This window comes from Pseudorca crassidens, chromosome 15 (genome assembly GCF_039906515.1).
Source record: "Pseudorca crassidens isolate mPseCra1 chromosome 15, mPseCra1.hap1, whole genome shotgun sequence".
Lineage (NCBI taxonomy): Eukaryota > Metazoa > Chordata > Mammalia > Artiodactyla > Delphinidae > Pseudorca > Pseudorca crassidens.
This window is the reverse complement of record NC_090310.1, coordinates 63,807,041-63,832,923: the sequence shown is the minus strand read 5'-3', so window position 1 is coordinate 63,832,923 and position 25,883 is coordinate 63,807,041. Positions and strand designations below refer to the sequence as shown.

The window sequence follows — 25,883 nt, the reverse complement described above, 5'->3', positions numbered from 1 at the left end:
ATATCCATGTTGTTGTACACATCAGTTCATTCCTTTTTATTACTGATTAATATCTTATTGTATGAAAATATCACAATTTGTATGTCCATTCACCTGTTGGTGGACATTTGAGTTGTTTCAAGTTTTAGTCTTTTATGAATAAAGCTGTGAGGAAAATCCTTGCCCATTTTGGACATATTTTTTATTTCTCATTGGTGAATGACCAGAACTAAAATTGCTGGGTCATAGGGTAGATATATGTCCCAACACACTTTTGTTCTTTTATTCCTGAGAATGAAGTTCACAAAACATTTTGCCTTCTTCTGGCCTCCACCCCATCACAAGAAAGTTCATATTAATCTCCAAAAATAAGTAATACGTATTTAGCGCTCACTGTGTGCTAGAACCAGGGATAAGCTTTCTGCATGCATTACCTCATTTAATCTTTTAATTTATTTTATTTTATTTTTTTTCACATACACGCTGTATTTTATTTTTACAAGAGATAAACTGACACCAAGCATTGTAAATGGATGACCACAACAAAAGCAACGATTGCAATTACCAAACAGAAAACACACTCATACTATGTCATAATATTGACATTCAGTCCAGTAATCCTCCACTGTAACAGCTCCTTTACTTTGCAGTGATAATAGATTTGTATATTTTTTGCCTCTGAGTCCTTGTGGGATTTTTTTTTTATTCAAACAGAAAGTCACAAAAATTATAATCATCCTCATCAGTTCACTCAGTCCCATGTAATTAATTTTTTTTTCATCTTGATCTTTTGTTAGCACTTTTATGAATTCATCAGTTTTCCATTAGAGTTCTGAAAATGCTTATTCATTCAGTTCAGCAATATAATCAGTTACCAGAAACCTGTACTTGTCAGAGTCTTTTCCATGAATTCCTTGAAGATGAAACCCTTTTATAGGAACATATTTGCAAAAGCATCAGAGTATACCCAGAACTGTCTGTAAATGACAAAAGACTTAAAAATGACCACGGTTAAAGATTTGATGAAAGTTCATAATAATGCAATTGACAAGGAAATTTAGTTATTTCTGAGATACACATTTTAAAATAATAACTAGAATTATGACTTATAACATTATACCAGAACATATAAGATTTTTAGAAATTTCATGTAACGTCTGAAACATTTATATTAACATATTTCCATACAAATAACCCTAAGAAAGTTTAGTATTAGTTGGTTTTTTTTGTTTGTTTGTTTTTTTGCAGTACACGGGCCTCTCACTGCTGTGGCCTCTCCCATTGTGGAGCACAGGCTCCGGACGCGCAGGCTCAGCAGCCATGGTTCACAGGCCTAGCCGCTCCGCAGCATGTGGGATCTTCCCAGACCGGGGCACAAACCCGTGTCCCCTGCATCGGCAGGCGGACTCTCAACCACTGCGCCACCAGGGAAGCCCTGTTTGTTTTTTTATACTGCAGGTTTTATTAGTCGTCAATTTTATATACATCAGTGTATACATGTCAATCCCAATCACCCAATTCTGCACACCACCATCCCCACCCCACCGCAGTTTTCCCCCCTTGGTGTCCATACGTTTGTTCTCTACATCTGTGTCTCAACTTCTGCCCTGCAAACCAGTTCATCTGTACCATTTTTCTAGGTTCCACATACATGCGTTAATACACGAAATTTGTTTTTCTCTTTCTGACTTACTTCACTCTGTATGACAGTCTCTAGATGTATCCACTTCTCAACAAATGACTCAATTTCATTCCTTTTTATGGCTGAGTAATATTCCATTGTATATATGTACCACAACTTCTTTATCCATTCGTCTGTCGATGGGCATTAAGTTGCTTCCATGACCTGGCTATTGTAAATAGTGCTGCAATGAACATTGGGGTGCATGTGTCTTTTTGAATTATGGTTTTCTCGGGGTATATGCCCAGTAGTGGGATTGCTGGGTCGAATGGTAGTTCTATTTTTAGTTTTTTAAGGAACCTCCATACTGTTCTCCATAGTGGCTGTACCAATTTACATTCCCACAAACAGTGCAAGAGGGTCCCCTTTTCTCCACACCCTCTCCAGCATTTATTGTTTGTAGATTTTTTGATGATGGCTGTTCTGACCGGTGTGAGGTGATACCTCATTGTAGTTTTTTTTTTTTTTTTTTGCGGTACGCGAGCCTCTCACTGTTGTGGCCTCTCCCGTTGCGGAACACAGGCTCCAGACGCGCAGGTTCAGCGGCCATGGCTCACGGGCCTAGTCGCTCCGCGGCATGTGGGATCTTCCCAGACCGGGGCACGAACCCGTGTTCCCTGCATCGGCAGGCGGACTCTCAACCAGTGCGCCAGCAGGGAAACCCCTCATTGTAGTTTTGATTTGCATTTCTCTAATGATTAGTGATGTTGAGCATTCTTTCATGTGTTCGTTGGCAATCTGTATATCTTCTTTGGAGAAATGTCTATTTAGGTCTTCTGCCCATTTTTGGATTGGGTTGTTTGTTTTTTTGATATTGAGCTGCATGAGCTGCTTGTATATCTTGGAGATTAATCCTTTGTCAGTTGCTTCGTTTGCAAATATTTTCTCCCATGCTGAGGGCTGTCTTTTTGTCTTGTTTCTGGTTTCCTTTGCTGTGCAAAAGCTTTGAAGATTCATTAGGTCCCATTTGTTTATTTTTGTTTTTATTTCCATTTCTCTAGGAGGTGGGTCAAAAAGGATCTTGCTGTGGTTTATGTCATAGAGTGTTCCGCCTATGTTTTCCTCTAAGAGTTTTATAGTGTCCGGCCTTACATTTAGGTCTTTAATCCATTTTGAATTTATTTTTGTGTATGGAAAACTCCCGTTCTTTTAAATGTTTTTCAGAAAACAAGTTCTCTTTTCAGTTTTCTCTGAATGTAGGGTTAGATAGATGGGAAGAAGGGGAAATTTGAGTCAGGGTGTCAGAGAATGAGAGGCTCCAGTAGTCACAAGGTGATAGTGTAGATGAGTTAGGCATATGTAGTGGGAGTGTTTCTAATCTCAGGGTTAGGACTTACATGGTAACTGAAGGAGCAGTACGCAATGAATCTGCCTAGGAAAGAGTGGGGGGACCAGAGGGAGCTGGTGGGAGAGCCCTGAACAGACTGTGATGCCAGGGCCCACTGGCCCCTCTTTGTTACTCTGAAGACTGAAGTGCAGAGTGAGCTTTAGCGTGAAAGGAAAATGTTTATATTTCTTTTTCTTACCGATTTAAGCACTTGAACCTTGGCATTGTTAGTGAGTTTGAGATTACTCCTGGTGGAATATTCCATTGATTTAAATTTTCTGAAGTAAAGAAGGAGCATCTTATGATATGAGTTGAAAGAAACAATGACTAGGCTGGGTTGTTTTAGCCACAGTCAGCTGGAGGATATCTTTGGGCAGTGTATGGCTCTAGGAGAAATGTCTCCCCTGCTCATGCAACGGAGGGATTTGAGTTAAGACATAGTCTCTCCCAGTCTTTTGTGTGTGTGAGGGTAAGTTCCCAAGGACCCTAGAACTAACTGGAAATCAGATGGACATTATATGTGCGGAGAATTGATACCAAGAGATATGCCGCCATGTCTCCCCTCCCTACCTTGAGAAAACAGAAGAATTAAGCCCTACTATTTTGATTTCATTTGCAGTACATTGAACCCCCTAGAGTTCATCATAAATATGTACAGATGGCATTTTGCATCATATCTCTTGATGGTTATAAGGGTTATGAACTCACACTCTTGCATTTCTCAAACCCCAGTATCTATGTGACTAGGTGACTTGGTCCCTGTTTCCTGTCATGATGCTGTTGTTCTGAAAACACCTAGTGGGCTGGATTTCATTTGGAAGTGTAGAAGGGACATTTTGATTTGTTTTTCATGTTTTGCCATCTCAAGATGCTGAAGTCCCTATCTAAAAACAAAAAAGTGCTTTTCAATCACAGTGGTCAGACGCCGTGTCACATTCTGGAGTGTGGTTTCCCATCTTTGTACCTTTCTTGTGACACTGACTCTTGTAGGTGTTCACATTATTAGTTCCACATACCAACAGTGGCAAGCAGTAATTTCTTCAGAACCACAGGTATCACATTTTGCACCTCGTCCATCTGAAAGAGATGGGTAGAGCCTTTTTGTTAGTATATCTGCTAGTCCCCCAGGTAGTCCTCACATCAGGGAAAGTGGTCTTAGGTGCCTCTGTACATATGGGCTTTTTTCCTGGTGGAAGAAGTCTGGTACTCTACAAGGCTATGAGGGGAAGTGGATCTTAATCTATCTCTCAGGCCTCTAATTCTTTGGGAATTTTCAAAGGCCCTTCAGTAGGTTTTGATGCCTCAGGTGGCTCCTTTACCAGTGATTTTTGGGCTCCTTTTATGTTCCAGACATTGCTGTAGGCACAGTGGTACAGCCACGTGCCCTCAGGCCAAATGTGAATTCAGTATTTTGGGGAGGATGGATGGTGCCTCCTTTGGATCCATTCTGAGTCCCTCCCTCATCTGGTCGTCCTCGCTGGTGCTATGTTTACCTCCCTTCTTTTGCATTCCCCTCAAGAGGCCGATGTGTCCATGCGACCTACCCTTTGCACATCCTGTTCCCTCTACCTGGTACACACTTGTGCCCTCTGGTAAACTGCTCCTTCTTCAGGGCTGAGTTCAGGCATCATTTTCTCAGTGAACCCACAGTCTGCCTTCCATTTCATGCTTCCTCCACTCTGTCTTCTTCATGCTCAATTGACAGCTATTTGCATGAGTGTCTGTGTTCCCTGTCAGGTGGGTAGTTATGTGGCGTCAGGGTTCATGCCTTTTGTGATCCTTCCCTGGCACAGAGCTTGGCCTAACACATATCTGCCCGGTGCAGATAAGATGAAGCAACCCCAGGCTTGCACCAACTCCCAGAGTCTACCTCTCACATGACTCCCCACTATCTCACGGCTGACATATGGGACATAGACATAAGGTTGTTCACCTCTGGGTACCCATTGTGTGCCTCCGTCCAGTGTGTGGTTACCAGACTCTTAATGATGTGGCTTATTTATTTATGGTTTTAATCTGTTCCTGTCCTCCTGCTTAAACTAGAGGGTCACTCCTGGAGTCTGGGACCTCATCACCGTTTCATGTTATAGATTTAGGGCTGGACACGTAGTGATGCTCACTAAATGTTTGTTGAATGAAAGTGTGAACATGTGGGAGATCAAATGTCTTAAATGCGGAGGTGGTTGGTGAACCTTCTGTAAGTTTCCATATCTCTTTCTGGAGCCTGGTCCCTGGGTCCCACCCTTGCTCTCCCCACTTGCGTACCTCCCAGGTCTCGTCTGGGGCTCCATGTGCTTGCTCTGTAGAACAAGGACTGAAAACCTCTGATGGGAAGTGTGAGGCTATGGAAGGCTGGATATCCTCCTGTGAGCCAAGGCAAAATTAGAATCTAGATCATTTTTTTCCTTCCAGTGGACCCCCAAGACTTCTTGGTGTATGACAATCACCCAACACTAAAAAAGCACAGACTCTAGGCCTTCCTTTAGGTCACTGACTGAATGTGGCATTCCAGTACTGAGCTTGGGGAACCAAGTTTTAAGAGCTTCCCAGAGAGAACCTAGGTTTGGAGCCTGCAGTCCTGCTCCACATTGTGCCTGTGATCTAGTCTGTGTGATCTTTTCCTTTGCAGAGTCCCCGTTTCACTGAGTGCCTGGCTTTAAAATAATTTCTCCTCTATTATAGATAAATGTTTTGAAAATCAAATCGACTTACAGCCTCAGGGGGTGTCACTCTGTATTGAGAGCTGTCAGGAAACAAAATACAAGGAAAAATTATTTTTAAATAAAAATTATTAACCAGTTCTAAAGTAGAGTTTAGGTATTAGTTCAGTTGCTTCTTTTTTAAAATTTTATTTATTTGTTTTTGGCTGTGTTGGGTCTTTGTTGCCGTGCGCAGGCTTTCTCTAGCTGCGGTGAGCAGGGGCTACTCTTTGTTGCGGTGCGCGGGCTTCTCATTGCGGTGGCTTCTCTTGTTGTGGAGCACGGGCTCTAGGCTCATGGGCTTCAGTAGTTGTGGCATGAGGTCTCAGTAGTTGTGGCATGCGGGCTCAGTAGTTGTGGCACATGGGCTCTAGAGTGCAGGCTCAGTAGTTGTTGCGCATGGGCTTAGTTGCTCCATGGCACGTGGGATCTTCGCAGACCAGGGATCAAACCCATGTCCCCTGAATTGGCAGGCAGATTCTTAATCACCGCGCCACCAGGGAAGTCCCAGTTCAGTTGCTTCTTAAAGTCACGTATAAAATTTATTTTTTATTTAAAAAAATTTTATTTTTACTTTTATTTTTTAACATCTTTATTGGAGTATAATTGCTTTACAATGTTGTGTTAGTTTCTGCTGTATAACAAAGTGAATCAGCTATATGAATACATATATCCCCATATCCCCTTAAAATGTTGAATACAGAGGGGAAAGAGCAAATTTAAGGTGAATAAGAGCACGTGAGTAAAACTTCCTTCTGATTTCCCTGTGATCATCCAAGTATTTCCCAAGGGCCTTCTCCATTACTCTTCGCATGTGATTTGAATTGGGTTTTTGATATTGCTTCCTGTGCTGACGAATGTTGAGGGGTTTGTAGTTACAGACAAGTACCTCTCAATCTTGATGTCTGCTATCAGTTTGTCTTTTGAAATCTTGCATGCATGGGAGATGATTAAATCCTGCATTAATATAAAACAAACATGAGTTAAAAAAATACCTTCACCACGCTACTCAGCAAACATGTCATATTGTGATATGATCAACAAGGTCACAGGTGAGGCCTGGAGTGGAGATGACCGGGTCTCAGGGGACCACCTGTTTAGTCTTCCCTCAAGGCTGAGCCTACCAGCCTGGTTGGTCTCCTCCTCCTAGGGACACACTGTGGCCCCCAGGGTTTTGGTATGAGTTCCCCCTACAGAACACTCTTCTTTCCATGTGACCTCTGCTCCTGCTAGTTCCTCCTCACAGCTCAGTCGTGATTTGTTACTTAGCACTCACCGTCTGCCCAGTGGCAAACTTCTCACCATCCTTTTCCATGTCAACCCAGTAGGTGGCGTGGATTTTGTTTCTTGACAGGTGGTTGTAGACTATTTTGGTGATCTTTGCACCTAGGTTACTCATCTGTTGTAAAGAAGTCATCATTTAGAGTGTGGAGAGGAAGAAGGACTGCAGGATGTTACATTGCGAGATATCCATGCATTGCTTGGTTCTTTTATTTAAATATTTATTGATCCTGCAGTATGCATTGGTCACCTTGCTGGGTGCTGGTACAGGTGATATGACCACACAGACACTAATTCCAGACATTTCCCTTTATCTCATTTCCTTTCTCGGAAGGACAGTGGGGCATATAACACAGAGACACATTTTCTGTTACTCCTCATCCTGTTTAAAGCCCGTTTCTTTCTGTGCTCTTGTGGCAGATAGTTCTGCACTTGATGATTTTGGGAGACTCTGGTAAGGAAACATTGTACATTGCTGAAATAGAGCCTGACACAGAGAGGACTTAAGGTTAGTATTTTGTTGTAACTACTGCCTTCTACCGCTTTTGGGGCGGGGGGCAAGTGAATACCTCATATGTAGATAAACCCACCCCCTTGCACATGCTTTGACTATTGGTAAGTTGCTTCTCTCACTTTGGTCACCTGTAAAGTGGGAATAAGAAGCTCTACCTCTCAGTGCTGTTGTGAGGACGAAATGACATCATGTAAAGACACCTGGCTTTGTACCTGGCACATAGGAGACACTCAGAAAACATTTGTCCTCCTGTGCCCCTGCTTCCTCCTTTTCCCCAGTGTAAGCAAGGACCCACTTATATGACCATTAAGGGAAAATATGTATCCCATAGCATTTCCTCATATTTATCTATGGAAGAATGTTCCAGAACCTACTTGTATTTCTACCTTCTCAAACTTAGAGGTTGATAGACTAGACTTAAGCGAAGAGGAGAGTGGAGGAGCCATGTGGGTAAGGCTTACCTTGACAGAGCTCTGCCTGGCACTGTTAGTGATGATTTCCTTGAGCATTTCTTGGGACAAAATTACAGCAGTGTTGACATTTTTAGGATCTGGAGGAAGGGGACTTCCAGGCACAGGGGATGTATTTTGGTTAAAGTGGGTCTAGAGGGAGAACAAGAGAAAAATCCCTGTTATCATGTGAGACTACCATCAATTTCAGTATCTTTGGAGGCCTGGCTCTGATGTTGAGGAGTGAGGTGGCCCGGTGTGAGCACCCCAGTGGATGAGCATGAAGGCAAAGGGCAGTTGACCTCCCAGCCTCCATGTTGCAGGACCGTGGGGGCGTGGCGGGGTTTGTGGAGACGGAGAGAGGAGCCCCTTAGAGAGGAGGAAGCACTGCTCTCTCCAGCTGATTAGCCCTGAAGCAGACGGCTCGGTCCCCCAGACCTCTGATATTCCAAGAGAAGCCACACATCTTCATTTTTCAGGTGAATTCCTCCATTTAAGTAGTGCTTCAAGTAACACGTGTGTGTATGCATGTTTATACGTAACTCACAGTTCTCCCAACCTTAGAATGACTTTCTTCTCAAGCAAGCTCAAGCAAGGCTCATCTTATCTGTGGAATTCTGGCCTCCATTGAATAATTCCTCTTCCTTTCATACGCATTTCGCTCTCTGTTTATAAAATACAGACCCCACATGGCAGGAAAAGTTCAGAGAAGTATGAAGAAGGGAAAAGAGATTCTGAGTGACGGCACTGGTATTTCTCCTTTTTTTTTTTTTGTTTGCATAGACCTAATGTCATTTTTATTTTGCTTTTGAAAAATTAACAGTACCTTCATAAGCATTTTTGTACACCATTACATTTTTTGAGAATTTTCTAATCTCATGCTTGACTCAGATATTTCCTTTTTGTTCTTTTCTAGTTTTTTTTTCTTTCCCCATCATTAATATCTGTATTTCTTTGTACTTAAATATATCTATACTCAGGATGTTTAATACAGATGGATTCACAGAAGTGGGTCCAAAACCTTGCCTCTCCTCATGGCCTAGATTTGCATTCCCTGGGTGGGTGAGTCGGCACTTTCTGTTTTCTTACGTATTGTCCGTTGAGTGTCTAGACCTGTGCTGGACACGTCCTACTGGTCGAGAAATGGTCATCGTTGTAATGCCTCACAGGGATTGTACATATGGAAGTGAATACATGGCCGGCCCCTATGGCAGGCTTTTAGGTGTTATGGTTGAAGCCTGGGAGATTCACTCTGTGGTGCCAGTGTCACGCCTTGGTCATAGTTGGCACTCAGCATTGAGTGACCAATACTAGAGCGGGGATCTGAGGGAGAGGGTATGGGGTCCCTTTGGATAGGGTGTTTGGGGATGGCCTCCATGTCAAGTGACATTTTGTATCAGATGTGTGTGATATGAAGGATCCAAATGGGTGCAGGAGGATTGGAAAGTACACAGTGTCTCAGGCAGACAAGAGCATGAATGCAGGCCTGGGGGATTTTAAACATGGTTGTTACATGATTTGTTCAGCCCCTTTTCCTTTCCCTAATTGCCTCAGGAATGAGGCTTGAATGGTGTCAGTAGCCTGCTGTGGTGCTCATCTGTATTCAGGATTTTCCAGTCTCTAGCCCAGGCTCCTTCTCACTTATTGTCTCATTTAATAGCTCCCCAAATTCTAGAGCCTATTCTCTGGGCCTCAGGTTTTTCCTATAATTTAGAGAAGGCCCAGTTCTCTGTTAGGTTCCTACCACTCGATGTTTTGTGATTTTGTACGTCCTGTTATGATCATGCTGTGGTATTCCCACAGCTTTACAATGCAAGAGTGTGGGAGAGGGAGGCGATTTTGACTGATGGGATGGTTAATGCCTGGAGTGGGGGAGTAGGGGCTGGGGTGGGGATTGGGCTGGGTCCCTGCCTTCAGGCTCAGCATTTTGCTGCAGGGCCCTCCCCAACTTCACTGCTCTCATACTGTGAACCTCAGCTACAGTTTCAGTTGCCAAAGATCCCATTTTGGAATTGGCTGGAATGTTAGATGCATAGAACAAATGACATTGACCTTTTCCAGAGGGCAGAACCTAGGCAGAACCTATACATGATGATAAGCAGAAGACAAAACCCAACTGTCCTGGGTCTTATTTTTCTTGGACATTTGAGGGAAATGGAATCATCTTTTAGGTGAAATTTGCGACACCTGTTGGTGGGTGAACTTTGATTTCAGTGCATCCATTGATTTTTTGGACCCAGAGAATGAACCCAACTCCAGAGGTCGGGAAGGGGCACATCAGGGATGCAACCTCTGATGGCCCTTGGGACCTTCCAGTTCTTTGTGTCTCTGTCCTTTAGCTTTAGAAGGTGGGGCAGCCTTTGAATTCTGCTAATCCAGGATCCGTGGGAAGGTGTTTCATGCAGGTGTGGTTTCTCAGGCTGGGCACAAGGACAGTGCTTGTTCCCAAGCTCTAAGTGATTTGACCTGCTGACTCTTGAAGGAGAGGGCCCTTTCAAGGTTGGCCAAGGCTTGACTGGGATCGCAGTTGTAGGTCATAAGGCAGGGACAAATTCTTAATGACCTCTGTGTGAAGAGGTCTTAATAGGCCCGGCTGAGCCACAGTTGTCTTGGTTGGCATCAGGATTATGACCTTTCATATGTGGTTTTTTTTTTTTTTTTTTTTTTGGCGGTACGCGGGCCTCTCACTGTTGTGGCCTCTCCCGCTGCGGAGCACAGGCTCAGCGGCCATGGCTCACGGGCCTAGCTGCTTCGCGGCATGTGGGATCTTCCCGGACCAGGGCACGAACCCGCGTCCCCTGCATCGGCAGGCCCTCTCAACCACTGCACCACCAGGGAAGCCCCAATCCATTGATTTTTGAAAGTCGTAAATCATTATAGAAGACACTATAAAATGTATACAGTAAAAATGAAAGTCCATCCCAACACTTCTTCCCCTTTTCTCCTAAATCCTATTCTCAGGGGTAACCACTATTGACATTTTGGAGTATATCCTGACAGACTGTTTTCTACACACATAGAAGAATGAATAGATGGGAACATTCTAACCAGATGGTCCTGCACCTTATTTGTTCCTCTCAACATCAGTACATATAGAACAACCCCTTTCTTTTAAACAGCTGCATAGAATTCCACCTTATATAGCCATTACCTGACTTATTTTACCAATTCCCTATTGATGGACACCTAGGTTAACTTTATTTTTCACCCGGTAACAAGTGAAGCTGCAAAGAACACCCTTGCACATGTACCCTCATCCACTGGTGTAAGAATTTCTGTAGACATGGAATCACAGGGTTCACTTCTAGTCTCAGAGCTGCCACACCTGTGTGGAAAGGAGGGAACAGTATGGGGAGGCAGGAGCCCTGGCTCCAGTCCTGATCCTACCTGCTGGGTGACTTGGGAAAGTCATTTTCCCTATCTGGGCCTTGGTTTCTCCATGTTAATAATGGAGCAATAACATTAGATCTCTTCCAGATATAGATCTTGGGATTTCATATTTCAATGTTTACTGAGCACACCCTGTGTACCCTTCAGAGAGTATACTGTTCATAGTCCCCGTCCCCAAACTGGAGAGACAGTGAACACACAAAGTTAAATAAATGAACACACACAAATATACATATGTGTGTATATGTATATATACAACTTCGCATATATAACTTTACTCATACACACAGTGAGATCAGTATTTCGAAGGGAGCAGAGTAGAAAGAGAGAGAGGGTTTTGGGTGAGGGAGAGAGAAAAGGCTTACTTTAGATATTTACATGTGGTGGTCAGGGAGCAGCTCTCTGAGGTGATGACATTCGCACAGAGACCAACAGTGGAGAGAAGAGTGTTCCAGGCAGGGAGACGGCATGTGCAAAGGCCCTGAGGTGAGCATCAGCCCATCCTGTGTGGCTGGAGCATAGTGGGTGAAGAGACAGAGCTAGAGAGGTGTGCAGGAGCCAGATCTCACGAGGCCCTGGGGCTGCAGAGAGGAGACTTGACTTTATTCAGAGCACGATGAGGAGCTGCTGGGGGCTTCTGAGCAGTGATCTATCTGTATTTCTCCCTCATGTGATGCCCTCATCGACCCTGGGAACTTGCTCTTCCCATTGACGTGTGTGTGTGTGTGTGTGTGTGCGCGCGCGCGCGCGCCTCCTTGCCACCATTCAGGCCACCTCCTCAGAGATGTATTCACTGACTACAGTGTCCAGGATAGCTCTCTCACCTCCACCACACACTTGCTGATCCATTGCTCTGCTTATTATAAATAAGATACATTATTTTATTTATCTGTTTTCTTGTTCAGTTTCTATTCCTCCAGTAGACTTTGATCTGTGAAAGGGCAGGGACCCTGTGTGCACAGGGCATGGCACACAGTAGGCCTTCAATACATGTTTGCAGCATAAATGTTATGAAGAGAGGAACAACAAAGGGGTGTTCAAGGAAGTCTTTCCAGAAGAAGGAACTTCTATACTGGGTTCTGAAAGCTGAATAAGAGTTCTCCAGGTGAGGTCCAGAGAGGGGAAGTGACTTACCTAGGCCCACCCAGGAAGGCACTTATGCCACCTGGGCCTTGGTTTCTTCATGTGAAAAGTAGAGCAGTAATGTACTTTTCTCAAACACTCACCATGGGGTCCTGGAGGTTCACATGTATCTCCTTGCTGGTGTAGAGGAAGGACAGGATGTCATTGTAGGTTTGCAGTGAAAAGACCAGGTCTGCCAGGCTGCCCGGGGCTAACTTTGGGAGGGGCTTGGGGGCCAGGTGGTCAGGCCTTGGGGCTCTCTGGCCTGGGCTGCAGGGATCATAAGCTTTAGAAAAATGAAGGAGGAAGGAGAAATTCAGAGGGAACAGTCTCCTCAGGCAAAAACTGGTTACAGCTAACATATGGAGGGTTCAGTATGTGCCAGACACAGCGCTGAACACTTACAGGCACAATCTCATTTTGACCTCACAACAGCACCATGAGATGGAAACCATTTGATAGATGAGGAAGCTGAGGCCCAGAGGAGTGAAGTGACTTTCTCAAGATCCTATACATGGTAAGAGGTGGAGCTGGGTTTTGCTTCTCCCTCATGTAACCCCATTCTTTTCTCCGTGACTTTGTTAACAGTGCCTCCTTCCTATCCACTCAAATCCTCCTGTCCTCCTGACTCACCTGCTACCATCCCATGGAGGAGAGGGGCAGCCAGCCTCATCCCTTCTCTGGGCCTTGGTTTCCCCATCTGAGGGGTCCCTTCCAGCTGGGTGTTACACGCGGTCCTGCTGTTCTGAGCCACCCCATCTGCCCTTTTGTTGGAGCCTAATTTTCACTTGTGGGACATACAGCCCCGTGGCCTCTCCACCTTTCCAGGGTTGAGCGGGACTTCCCAGGCTCAGTGTGAGCTCCAGAGGGTGGGGCCTGCCTGGTCTGCCCTTTCTTCTCCCTTCCCCTCTCTCCTCCTCTTTTGCCCACCACTTCCTTCGCTTGCTCCTCCTCTGCCTCCTATCCAGAGAAGCCCCACCTCATTTTCCTCTGTGCCCATTCTCCCCCAGACCAGTGGACATCCTCAGAGGGTCTGCCCTGGCCAGGGGCTGCTCACCTGGACTTTCATCAGGATGGCCTCCTCCGTGAATTCTGTGCTGGTGACATAGTGCTGGAAATCTTCCGGGCCGGAGATGGCTGGGGCTGCAATGAGGAAATGGAACTGGGGCTCAGCCTCCCTGGGGGATGGAGGGAAGGGCATGGAGAGGCACTGAAGCAGCAAGAAATTTCTTCTCCCTCTCTGCTTAGCTTGAAGTTCATTGTGGGCTGGGCCTCAGCTTCTTGTAACAATGAGCATTTATTGAGCCATAACTCTGTGCCAGGTTTTATGTATTATCACACCAGTCCATTCTGTGAGCCTGTGATTAATCCCATTTTACAGACTGGGGAACTGAGGCTCGGGGGGGGAAATGATTTACCAAGGTCATAAGGCATAATACCCTTTTCCCCCTCCTCTAGGAAGTAGGCTCCCCGTGGGAAAGCTTTGACTGTTTTATTTCCCATCATATTTCCAGAGCCTAGAAGAGTTCCTGGCACACAGTAGGGGGACAGCAGATAAGCCCCTTCCTTGGCTGGGAGCTACGAACTCAGAGTGATGTGTAACAGGTCTTCCAGCAGCGAGTTGAGCAGGGCTGTGGCCAGGGGACACCCCTGGAGGGAAGGCATGAGGGGGTCATTGTTGAGGTCAGGGCGAGATCAAGGGGCTGTCCCATGGGGTCACACCCCTCTCTCAGGGGGTGGGGCGGGGGGAATGAGCAACTTACTATCTTCTGTAGGAGGAAGGGCAATGCCTCATCCAGGACACCTGTCACTAAACCCAGAGCTTTGTTCACCCAGAGGGGGTCCATCCTAGAGGCGGGGAGAGCAGGTGGGGTCTGAGACACCATGGAAGGGGAGACTGAGGCCAGAGAGGGGAGTCCAGGGCAGGGCTGAGGAAAGCCCCAGTGGGCCTGTGAACAGGGAAGCTCAGGGTGGCTGCTTCCTTCCCCGCCTGGTGTCCCTCTCCTCTCCTCTCTCCTCTTTCTCCCCTTTCCTTTTCTGTTGTTTCCCATTCTTGCTTTCTCTCTTCTAGACTTTGCCCTCCTCCACTTTATTTCTTCCTGATTGTCCCTTTATGCCTCTCTTGCTTTATTTCTCTCTCTAATAAAGGTCTCTGGGATTTTCAAATCCCAGAGTGGAAGTTAATGGAAGGCTTCCTGGAGGAGGTGGCTTTTTTGTTAGGTATATTAAGAATCATAAGTAATGGCCACTTTATGCGGCAGGTTCTGTGCTAAGTAGCTCACAGGGGTTAGCTCATCTCTTCCCCACAACCACCCCGTGCTGGCTGAGTTCTGTGATCCTGTTTATTGGTGAGAAAACTGAGGCTCCTGGAAGCCAAATAGCTTGGCCAGGCTCCTGGTGTTAGCGAGCAGCCAAGCCAAGGTTTGACCTGCGTGGCTGCACACTTTGGCCATAACATTCAATGTGAAGGCAGGAGATACTGATGGGTGGTGTGTACAGTTGGTGGTCTTGGAGATGACCGTGTCCCTGACACCCTTGGTCACTCTAGACAGCTTAGGCTGGGGAGAGGCAGCCTAAGACTGAGACTCTCTGGGGAGAGGCTCAGTGAAGGGCTGGGTGCAGGAGTGGTAGGGGGTAGGTACTCACTGCTTCAGAACCTCAGTGCTCAGGTATCCTGGTGGGGTGTGGCACTCCTCAAAGGCCACATTGGTCTTGTTCCCCGTCTGCTCCAGCCGTACCCCGATGCAGATGTTGTTGGTGACTTTGAACCGCAGGATCCTGTAGGGGCAGCATGTCTGGGCAGGCTCCAAGCCGCAGCCCAAGACTGAGTCCAGAAGTCACAGGCTGGTGGGGCCTGCAGTTGTCTGGAGGGCTCAAATGAAAAACTGGAAGAGTTCATTAAAAATACAGGGTTCAAACTTTGGAAAACCTAAAAGATCTGGAAACTCTCGGCCAGCATCCTCACAGGCGGCTGATGTGACCTTGAGATGGGCCACATCCTCTCCTGTTTGCTACAGTCCCCACCAGGCCAGGGGTCAAGCTGCATTTTTACTGCACATCATTATAAGGGTGATGATATGTTTATTGTATAGCAGAGAAATATTTCTCTGTGCCCACATCCGGGTGAAGAAAATATTTCTTTGTGCTCACTTTTCTATTAAAAAGGGAAGCTAGACAAAAAATGCCATCTTTCACACACACAAAAAAAGACAGTGGGCATATTCCTAAGGGGCATGTAAGAATATTCCTGTTTCATGTGCAAATCACTCCCTTTATTGGCTGTTGTGTTTACAACCCCAGGTTGGCATCATCTTCCACAGTTTAGTGAGCGGTCTGAGCTCTTAGATTAGCAGTGAACTCTTATAACAGCCAAGGGCAGTAGGGGACTTGATCATAACACTTTGTGGATGAGGCCCAGAGGACAGACGCCCTTACTCAAGTTGCCTGGATGGTAAGTGGGATTGGCGTCCAGGCGTGGTGGACCCCAAGGTGAGCTTGAACCAGACCCTCCTTGGATCATCCCATGAAAGCATCTGCCTTTTAGTCAGATGGGGCACATGTCCCCTGACATGGAAGTCAGAGGGTTTTATCTCAGCCTCTGCTGCAGATTTCACTGTGTGATCCTGGGCAGGTCCCTCTCCTACTTGGTGCTTCAGTTTCCCCATCACAAAAAAGTGACTTTGAAACATGCCCAAGTGGAAAGGATTATTGTAACCCTTTTGGTGACATAGGCAGCAGAATTTTGCTAGCCTTGCATGGCAACCGAGGGAGGTGGAGAGGAAGCCCCCAGAGCACACACTCACCTCTAGAGCGAGAGGTACAGTTTGCTTCGCAATGTGACTTGCAGCAAGCTGTCACTCAGGATTTGTAGGGTGACATCAGGGCCTTTGGCATCTTCTGTGACCAACCTATGAGTGGGTTGGGGGGTGTTGTTTGTATGGCCTGGTAAGGCCCCTGTGACTCTGTGGAGTGTGTCTGTATTGGCTAGAATAGGGGCAGACCCCAGGAGGGGTGGGGGCTGCTTTGGGACAACCCCTTCCCTGACCCTCAGCCCAGCTGCAGAACACTGGGCTCTAGTTACAGCCTCTAAGCCTTGAAGACCTGGGAAAGTCCCTTTCCTTCTCCAGGCGTCAGTGTCACCCTCTACAAAATGAGGAGAATACAGTGGAGGACCTGTCCGTGCACATTAAACAGGTCTGAATTCAAATATAAGGGTTCTGCAAAAAAGACGCAAGCAGGCAGGAGTCAGAGAGAGCAAGACAGCTGGTGATCCCACCGCCTTCCACTCAGGGACCACCGGCCCTGCTGAGCATCCAAGAAGGAGGACGTGAAACTTCTGCTCCCCATGATGGCCTCAGGTCCTCGCATCTCCCTGAGCTAAGAGGAACCCAGAGTTTTATGTACTTTTTGAACATTAGATACAAGCTGGTGACTTACCTGGTGCCCACTGGAGTGGGCAGCAACAAGTTCCAGTGCTGGAGGAAGACCTGGATGGGTTGGGCTCCCCAAAGGCTGTATGCCTGCCTCCACCATGGCACCTTCCAGAGGTTTTTGAAGAATGACTTGGACCATGTGGGGTTTTTCCTACGGCCCTCCCAAGCTGATGCCCTGTGCCAGGATGGGTGAGTAGAGGTGGTGCAAATGCACAGGCAGGGGTGAGTGGTGGCTAGTCCTAGGCCTTGGAATGGGCTGGGGCAGGTGTGGGTGCTGGGCCCAGCACCCTCCTCCCAGGCCTCTCTGGGAAGCACCCCTACCCACCCCAGGCCCTAGCTTTTCATTTCATTTCACCCCCATCAGAAAACTTCTTCTGGACTCTATCATCTTAGGACCCATCTGGCTCTCCCTCCTCATTCTGGGGGATGGATTCGGAGGCCTACCTGTGGCTACATAGTTGACCTTGCAGGAACCCCTGCCCCAACCTACATAAATATCATTCATTTATGTTGGTACTTATTTTGCCAGAAGTCTCCAACTCATTTGCCTTCAGGGCCAAGCAGGTAATGTAAAGGGAGTGGAGGAGGAGGTGTCTGGGGACTGACTTAGGGACTACAGATCCTACACCAATGATTGCCACGTGGGAGGTCAGGCCAGGTGTGGCCAGATCTTTGTTATAGAGAGAGTTGCTATTAGGGGTTGAATTGTGTCTGCCTTCCACCCCCCCAATTCATATATATATATATATATATATATATATATACACACACACACACACACACACACACATACATATATATATATAAAAATATATAAATATATATAAATATTTATTTTGGGCACATTGGGTCTTAGGTATGGCACACGGGATCTTTAGTTGCGGCATGCAGGCTTTTTAGTTGCAGCATGCAGACTCTTAGTTGCTGCATGCGAACTCTTAGTTGCAGCATGCATGCGGGATCTGGTTTCCCGACCAGGGATCGAACCCAGGCCCCCTGCATTGGGAGCATGGAGTGTTACCCACTGGACCACCAGGGAAGTCCCCCAATTCATATATTGAGTTCCTAATCCCCACCTTATAATGTGAACTGATTTGGAAATAGGGTTGTTGCAGATGTAGTTAAGATGAGATCGTACTGGAGTAGAGTGGGCCCCTAGCCTAATGTGACTGGTGTCCTTATAAAAAGGGGAAATTTGGACACAGACAGAGACACACAACCAGGGAGATTGCCAAGTGAAGAGGAAGGCAGAGATCAGGAGATGATTCTGCAAGCCAAGGAAAACCAGACTGCCAGCAACCCTCCAGAAGCTAGGGGAGAGACATGGAAAACGCCTTGATCTCAGAATTCTAGTCTCCTGAATTTCTGTTGTTTAAGCCACTCAGTTTGTGGTATTTTGTTATGGCAGTCCTAGCAAACTAATACAATCAGAAAATCTGGATTTTTATTAAAACACTCCAGATTTTTATATATTGGCAAGTCACTAAAATATTAAAAAAATACTATGGGAGTTTGCAATACCCAGGTATAAGCTGAATGTGGAGGGTTGGAGGGCTGCCAGGCTAAGATCCCTAGTTGAGACTCTGCTTTGTTCCTTGGAGGATTTCAAGTGGCTTCAAGAGGTTTAGGGACAATAAAAATGTACTTGCTGAGGGCTTTCCAGGCTGGAGAAAAGCTCCGACGACGCTGGGGCCTCCTACCCACCCACAAGGTGAGAACACTGTTTCTGAGGGGGAGGAAAAGCCAGAAGGCCACTCACCCACCCAACTGGAGCAGCTCCCCCAGCAGGGGGAAGCTCTGCCCCGAGAGCAGGTCCCAGACCAGCAACAGATCAAGCCCACTGCTCTCTTTGGAGAGGCCTTCTCTTACGAAGGGCAGGTGGTCCAGGATGGCGACTCCTTCACTTGTGGCCCCCATCACAGGGATCCTGGCCACACGGTCCAGGACATGGTGTTTCGAGAGCAGGCCTGAAATGTCTGAGGACAAGGCCCTCCTCAGGGTGGGGCTCACCTTTCATTCAGTCGTTCAACAAAGGCCCACCAGCACCTGCCCCGAGCCAGCGGTTTAGACAGCCATTTAGCAACAGGCACTTATGAAGCACTTACTCTCTTCTGGGCTCAGGGCCCGTGGGGTTCATTCTAGGAGCAGGGGTGGGGGGGTGGGGGCGGGCACAGAAAACAATTGAGCCCTCAGATAAGCAAGCAAGGCAATTTTTGAAAATAAAATGGAGTCGGATTGGAGCATGACTAGGGGGAAGGTCTACTTTAGATAGGGTAGTCAGGGAGAGCCTCTCTGAAGGGGAGGCATTTGAGCTGAGACCTGAATGAAGTGGAGAAATCCACTATTGCAAGACCTGGGGAGAGAGCAACGTAGACAGAGGGAACAGCACATGCAAAGGCCCTGAGGTGGTAATGAGCCTGGTGAGTATATGAAACAGAAAGATCAGTGAGGTTGGACTGTGTTGAATGGGGAAGGAGGTGAATGGATAAAAAATAGCTCACAGCCAAGAGTTAGGGAGAGACAGAAAGACAGACAGACAGGACAAGTACAGTATGCTTGGATAAGGCCATAGATGAAGCTTCACCAAAGGGCTGTGGGAACCCAGTGGAAGGAGACTCCTGCTGGGGAAACTGGGACTATTAGAGCTTTGCCTTAAATGGTGAATCAGAATCCATTGTGTTGAGAATGGGAGAAAGAATAGCACAAGCAAAGGAAGGAGGCTGGAAAGTCTATAGGGGCGGTCAGGGCAGGTGGTGGTAGAAGAGGCTGGAGAGGCAGGGCCTTGAAAACCAGGATGAAGAGCTTGGAGCTTCTCCTGAAGGTACTAGGGAGCCACAGCAAGTGTTAGAGCAGAGGAAGGATGGGGTCAGCTCTGGGCAAAGGAAGGCAAATTCTGCTGCTGGTGATGGGGAGGCCAGAAGAGGAAAAGGCTTGAGCAGGGAGGTGGTGTCACCTTCCACCCCTGCTCTTCCCTGAGTTCCTGCCTCCTGCCACCCACCCCTTAAAAAGCTACCTGTTTCCAGCTGATCCTTGCTGAAGCGCAAGAAGACTAGGTGCTGGGCCTCCCCTGGGGCCTGGGGCAGCAGCCCCCAGCATAGCAGTGACCCCCAGAACAGCAGCATCCTCCTGGCCAGGACCTGGGGACACAGAGCTGGGAACCCCACTGGCCACCTCACTGGGGAGCCACTGGCTAGCTTCTCCCAGCTCTGCCTCTCCTAGAGCCATCTCTCCAGCTTTCTTTCCCTCTCTTCTCCCCCTCGCTCTAGATCTGCTAGTCCTTGAACACAGCCTTACCCCCACCATCTCACATTAGTGCTTTCGGTTCCTTCTGCCTGAAATGTCCTTCCCTCTCAAGTGGGCTCTCTTCAATTCTGGGCTTTGCCACTTCCAGACTGTGTGACCCTGAGCAAGTTACTTGATCTCTCCGTGCCTCAGTTTTCTCATATGTAAAATGGGGGACAATCATAGATTGTTGTGGGGAATGCACTCAATATGCACAAAGCACTTAGCAAGCGGTGTGCCCAACAGCTGTTAACGTGGCTGTGTGACATTGTGAGACATTAAAACCATGGAGGTTTCTGAATCCTGAGGAGGACAAGGGTTGGGGGTCCTGGGGGAAGCTCCATAGTGGCCAGGGTAGGCACCTGGGGGGCTTAAAGTCATGGCTCTTTACCAACTAGTAGGGAAATACTTCAGTATTTCAAACAGTACGTTTGTACTGGTTCCTGCCTGTTGAGCCTCAGCCCAGGTGGCCAAGCGGCATAGTTGGGACCCCAGAGCCTGCAGGCAGGGGGCGCTCCAGGTGGGCAAGGGTGTGCTGCCAGGAGATGCAGCCTTTGGAACTGCAAGGCAGAGGCCAGCTGGATACAGACACGTCCAGGGCAGATGCCAGCGTAAGCGGGGCCCATTAAGGAGCCACCACATCCCCACCCCAATGCCCATGAAGACACTACCCAGAGGGTAAATGCTGCCTCTGGGCAAAGCCCCCAGAGTGGCTGAGACTACTCTGGAGTGCCTGAGAACATCCTGGCATCGTCTCAAATCAGCAACATCCAGTTTTTTTTGCTTGATGGCAGGAATTCAAAACAGTGATTAAAATGGGTCCTAAAAAGAAGAAAGTTTCTTGTTTATTTGCAGGTGTGAATTTTGGATTGGGAAATGTGTACTCATGGCATTAACTATTCATATTCTGCTACCAGGCTGATCTTAAATTCATCCACTACTCATCCAACCAGTGTTTAGCCAGTGCCCATGTTAGGCACTTAATCAGTTCACCCAAGTCAGGTCTCTCCTCCCTTCCTGCCCTTAGTACTTCACACCGTCCCCCAGCTGTCTCCATCTCGTACCAGTCTTGAATCATACTGGCCCCGACTTTTACTTGAGTCCTTACTATGTAGCAGGCTCTATGCCGAGAGCTTTACAAGCTTTGTTGCATTATTGAATCCTTACCATAACGATCTGGGGTCATTGATAGCAGGCCTATTTTACGGAAATGAGCACAGATAGGAGAAATGGCTTGCCCAAGGTCACACAGGTAGTGGCTGCAGAGCCTGGATTGGAACCCAGTTTGGCTGAGAATCTATGCACCACATCACCACATTATTGTAGGTACTTAAGAAATATTTGCGAAATGCCCATGTTAGCCTCCTTGTCCTTACCTCTCCAAGAATAGGGCTGTCCAGAATCTCTCCCGGGCCTCTGTCACTAGCTTCTCAGAAAGGCACAACTTTTATAACCCGAGCTCTGAAGCTCGGGTGGGTGGAAACATGGCAGGAAGTCCAGCCTCCTGGCCGGTTTGTGCTCAGTGGAGCCCTTCAGAGGAGGGAGGGGTCCTCTTGGCACCGGAAGGCTAGGGGCTTCTGGCCAAAACTGATGGGGCTAGTCACTGGGGTCCTAGGGGTAGGTTCTAGTCCTGGGCCAACAGACCCCAGGGAGGAAGTAGGTGGGGGCCTTGTGGTTTTGGGGGTGGGCCCTTTCCCTTAGGAGCCACATCAGTGCTATGGAGCCTGGGGCAGGGCCTCCAGCTCTCAGGAGGGGCCCGAGGAGGCTCCTGTTGCAGGATGTAGCAGTCACAGGACCCAAGGGAGTTAGGATGTATGTTGGGGTGTGTGTAGAGGAGAGCAGGGCTAGAGGCAGGCCTGGGAGGGGCCCAGTGACCACATTGTGGCCACTCCCCATGCTCTTTCCATATATGGCACCCATGCCATGCCTCTGCAGCCAGACAGGTCTGGGTTCAATCCCCACTGTCACTCAGTAGCTGTATAAATGTTGGCCAGTTACTTTCCCTCCTGAGCCTCACTTTTCATGTCTGCAAAATGGGAATAATAATCCATCTATGTCTTTTGGTATTGTGAACATTCATTGGGGCAATTCATGTGGATGTTCCAAAAAAGTTGCTTATTTTAATTTCCATTTTATAGATGAGAAAATGGAGACTCAGAGAGGTTAAGTGATTTACTCAAGGTCACACAGCATGTCTGTGGCAAAACTGGGATTTGAAATCAGAGCCCAGAGAGGAAACTGGCCATCCAGTGAAAGGGAAATTTGGTGTTACTATGTAATGCAGCTCCAAGACCTCAAGTCCTCACTCCCAACCAAACTGCTCTGCAGACCTCCTCTTCCATGAGAATCTTGACGCCACCATTGTGAGTGCACGTAGCTGACTGTGTCAGCATCCACTCCTTCATTAACTGCTGTCCAGCGGAGTCATCTCAGTGGTGGGCAGGACTCACCTCTAGGCGGCTTTTAGATTTTCCTTGTGGATACTTCCTTTCCCTTTCACAGTCAGAGTTGTGGTTAGGGCAGGTGTTAAACTCCATTCTTGGGCTGGAACATGGCACAGAAGGGCTGATGATGAAAGGGCTGGTTCTGGAAGACAACAGCTATGCAGGAAATGCTAGGGCAACGTTAGCTACGGGCTCCCAGTGCAGAGGGCCTGGGTTTGATCCCTGGTCAGGGGACTAGATCCCATATGCATGCCGCAACTAAGAGTTCGCAAGCCACAACTAAGGAGCTGGCAAGCCGCAACTAAGGAGCCCATGAGCCGCAACTAAGATCCAGTGCAATCAAATAAATAAATAAGTCAATGGCTGATATTAGTATGGTTTGGTGCCATATTTCAGATGGGATGTACTTATTCTAGGATCTCAGCATCATCATCATGGACGTTTTGGTTGGAAGATGCTTTAAAAGTTGGCAGGTCCCCCTCATTTCTGTCAATTGGGTCTCAACATTACTGCCAAGTGCTGTCCTCCTGCCTGAGCAGAGAAAGGCTCTAGGGTTAATTTCCTCATCTGAGTCACTAGGGGCTGGTGCAGGATATTGGTGGAAGCACAGAGGTCTCCCTTCCCTTCCAAGATCTGGCCTCTCTAAACAGGATAGGAGGAAAGATTTTGGCTGGAGCACCATGAATTCTGTATGTTTACCTCATGGACTAATCTCTGCTGAGAGATGGGAGATTTCCTGGGGGTCTCCTCCATGAAAGGGAAGCCCTGGGAAGGACACAGAGAGGTACAAGACATCATTATTGTCTGTCTCTGAGCCCCAGTCTATTCATCTATAAAATGGGAAAGTTAACCCACAGGAAATGTCTAGTACTGTACTGGGAACTGAGTAGCCCTCAGGGAATAGAGGCTGTTAGTTGTCACTGTTATTTTGAGGAACAGAGAACAAACATATGGATACCAAGGGGGAGGGGGGGTTGGGATGAATTGGGAGATGGGGATTGACATATATACACTATTGATACTGTGTATAAAATAGATAACTAATGAGAACCTACTGTATAGCTCAGGGAACTCTACTCAGTGCTCTGTGGTGACCTAAATGGGAAGGAAATCCAAAAAAGAGGGGATATATGTATACATATAGCCGATTCACTTTGCTGTACAGTAGAAACTAACACAACATTGTAAAGCAACAGTACTCCAATTAAAAAAAAAAAAGAAAACTGGGTCACTGTCCTGCTGTGGATTCAGGTGGGAGGCTGGGGCAAGTGGGTGAGGCTTGGGTTCCCACCACTTCATCAGCTCTGTGTTACTTGAGTTCTCATCTGTAAGACAACAATTCCTGCAAGGCAGGAAGAGTTACTGAGATATAACTTGGTGTTTTTCATTTGCTGCTGCTGCTAAGACTCAGAGGGAAGCAGAGGACTTTTCCCTCTCCTAGCCCAGGAAGGTGCTGGAATCTTGGAGTTCCGGATCTGCGGCTCCTGCCTCAGGGGTGTACGGATGGCTCCTGTGTTTCAGGGTGCAAATCGGAAGGGGGCTGGCACAGAAGACCACCTCTATTCTTCTTTACGGGGGGGTGGAGACTCTGGGGGAGTGATGAGGGAGCAGAGAGTAGAGGGAGGCGGTGCGGGGTAATGCATAGGGGCTGCTTGGTAGTCGTGTTGAGCTGTGAGAACCTCAGTTTCCTCACTTGCCAAGTGGGAGCAGCATAGGAGAGGCACTGGGTGAGTGAAGGTCTGTAAGACCTTTGGCCTAGTACCTGCAGAGCAAATACTTGTCTTGGTTTGGGTTCCCTAGAAACAGAACTTCAGACCAGGATTTGAGTGCAGGTAGCTGATAGGGTAGGTGATGCCAGGAGACACTGGTAGGAGAGGGGGAAAGTGAGGCAGGGAGGGAGACAGCCCATAAAGGTGTGTATCAAGCAAGTGTCCCCATGGGCACCTGGGGCTCAGTTCCTCTGGGGTGCTGTGGGGGCCAGTGTGGAGTTGTTCCCTGCTCCCAAGGGGTGAGGAAGCAGGGTTATATATTCACCACCCTCCAGGAAGCCCAAGAGGTTGTGGGCGGTCGGAACCCAGGAGCCATGGCCATGGCTGTTTTGGGGAAGTGCCCCAGTGTGGCCAGGGCTCCAAGCTGCTCACCTCTGACAGGATCCTGTGGGCTGGGACGGAGATCTGTTCATCGGCACCAGATGGGACCAAGGACCGGAAGCCCTGCCCTACCCTCCAGGCTCCTGGGAAACTCTTACAATAGAACGTGACATGACCCTAGGGAGCCAGAGAAGATGGAGATGGACTGTCTCAGCTTTCTTGTGAGTGGGGGCTCAAAACCCAGGTTTAATATGATACAGACAAATAATGGAATGTGGGATGTGGACCACAAAGCGTGGCTGGGGGTCGAGGATGCATGTGGGGAGCTGCAGCACAGGGCCCAGCACTCAGCAACTGCCCAGCGAGTGTTCACTGACCCCAGTGTAAGCACCTCGTGCAGGGTCTTGTCCTGTCCCTCTCGGCCTAACCTGTAGGAGTCCTGTAGGAGAAACTCCTACCTGGCTGCCGTTCCACGTTGCGAGGTGTTCTTATGGATGTTTTTACTGTGAAGCTGTGTAGCGTCTTTTCCTGAAACACCCGCCTGTCCCTTCCTGCAAGGCCCCTCATGGGATGTGAGCTCTGTGTGCTGGGACGGACCCAGAGTCTGGAGGACAGGGGCCTTATTGTCTGTCCTGAACCTGCTGGCATCAGGAGGGCCAGGGAGACAATGACAGTCACGTGCTGTCTAAGTGGGAAGGGACTTCAGTGATAAGGCCCAACATCCCGGAGTCCAGGTAACAAGAGTGACAATGACATCACCCACAGATGACATTGAGCACCTCCCACGTGCTGGGAACTATTTTCTCTCATTTCATCCTCACCACAGCCCTCCAAGGTGGGGACTAAGATTCTCCCCATTTTACAGAGAAGGAAGCGGAGGCCCAGAGACGGGGAGCCATATTTTAGGGTCAAGCAACCACTGAGGGGTCCAGGCCAGAACTCAAATCCTGCCTCCAGAGTCACACTGTTCAGCGAGCCCCCGACCCACCACATCACCAAGATCAACACAACATGCGTACCCCCCAGAGAGGCTGTCCTACCATAGGTGGTCTAGAAGCTGACGTGGAAGGCAGGAGGGGGCAACTGGCTTTTTTATTCCTGTCGCTCAGGGAGGTGGCCAAAACCTTGGACCTTGTCCACGTGTGTTTTGATATCACCAAGACATGTCTTGGACATGGCTCAGATTGGCTCA

The 25,883-nt window shown here is 47.8% G+C and overlaps 1 protein-coding gene across 1 annotated transcript; it reads right to left on the bottom strand.

Annotated features, from left to right (window-relative positions):
- Positions 1 to 11,240: 11,240 nt before the first annotated feature.
- Positions 11,241 to 19,997, bottom strand: LOC137208053 (BPI fold-containing family A member 1-like). The gene is given in 9 exon segments (XM_067708504.1): positions 11,241 to 11,255; positions 12,547 to 12,728; positions 13,493 to 13,585; positions 14,029 to 14,092; positions 14,206 to 14,290; positions 15,089 to 15,220; positions 16,246 to 16,350; positions 18,635 to 18,851; positions 19,889 to 19,997. Coding segments are annotated over 9 exon segments (1,002 nt in total).
- Positions 19,998 to 25,883: the final 5,886 nt, after the last annotated feature.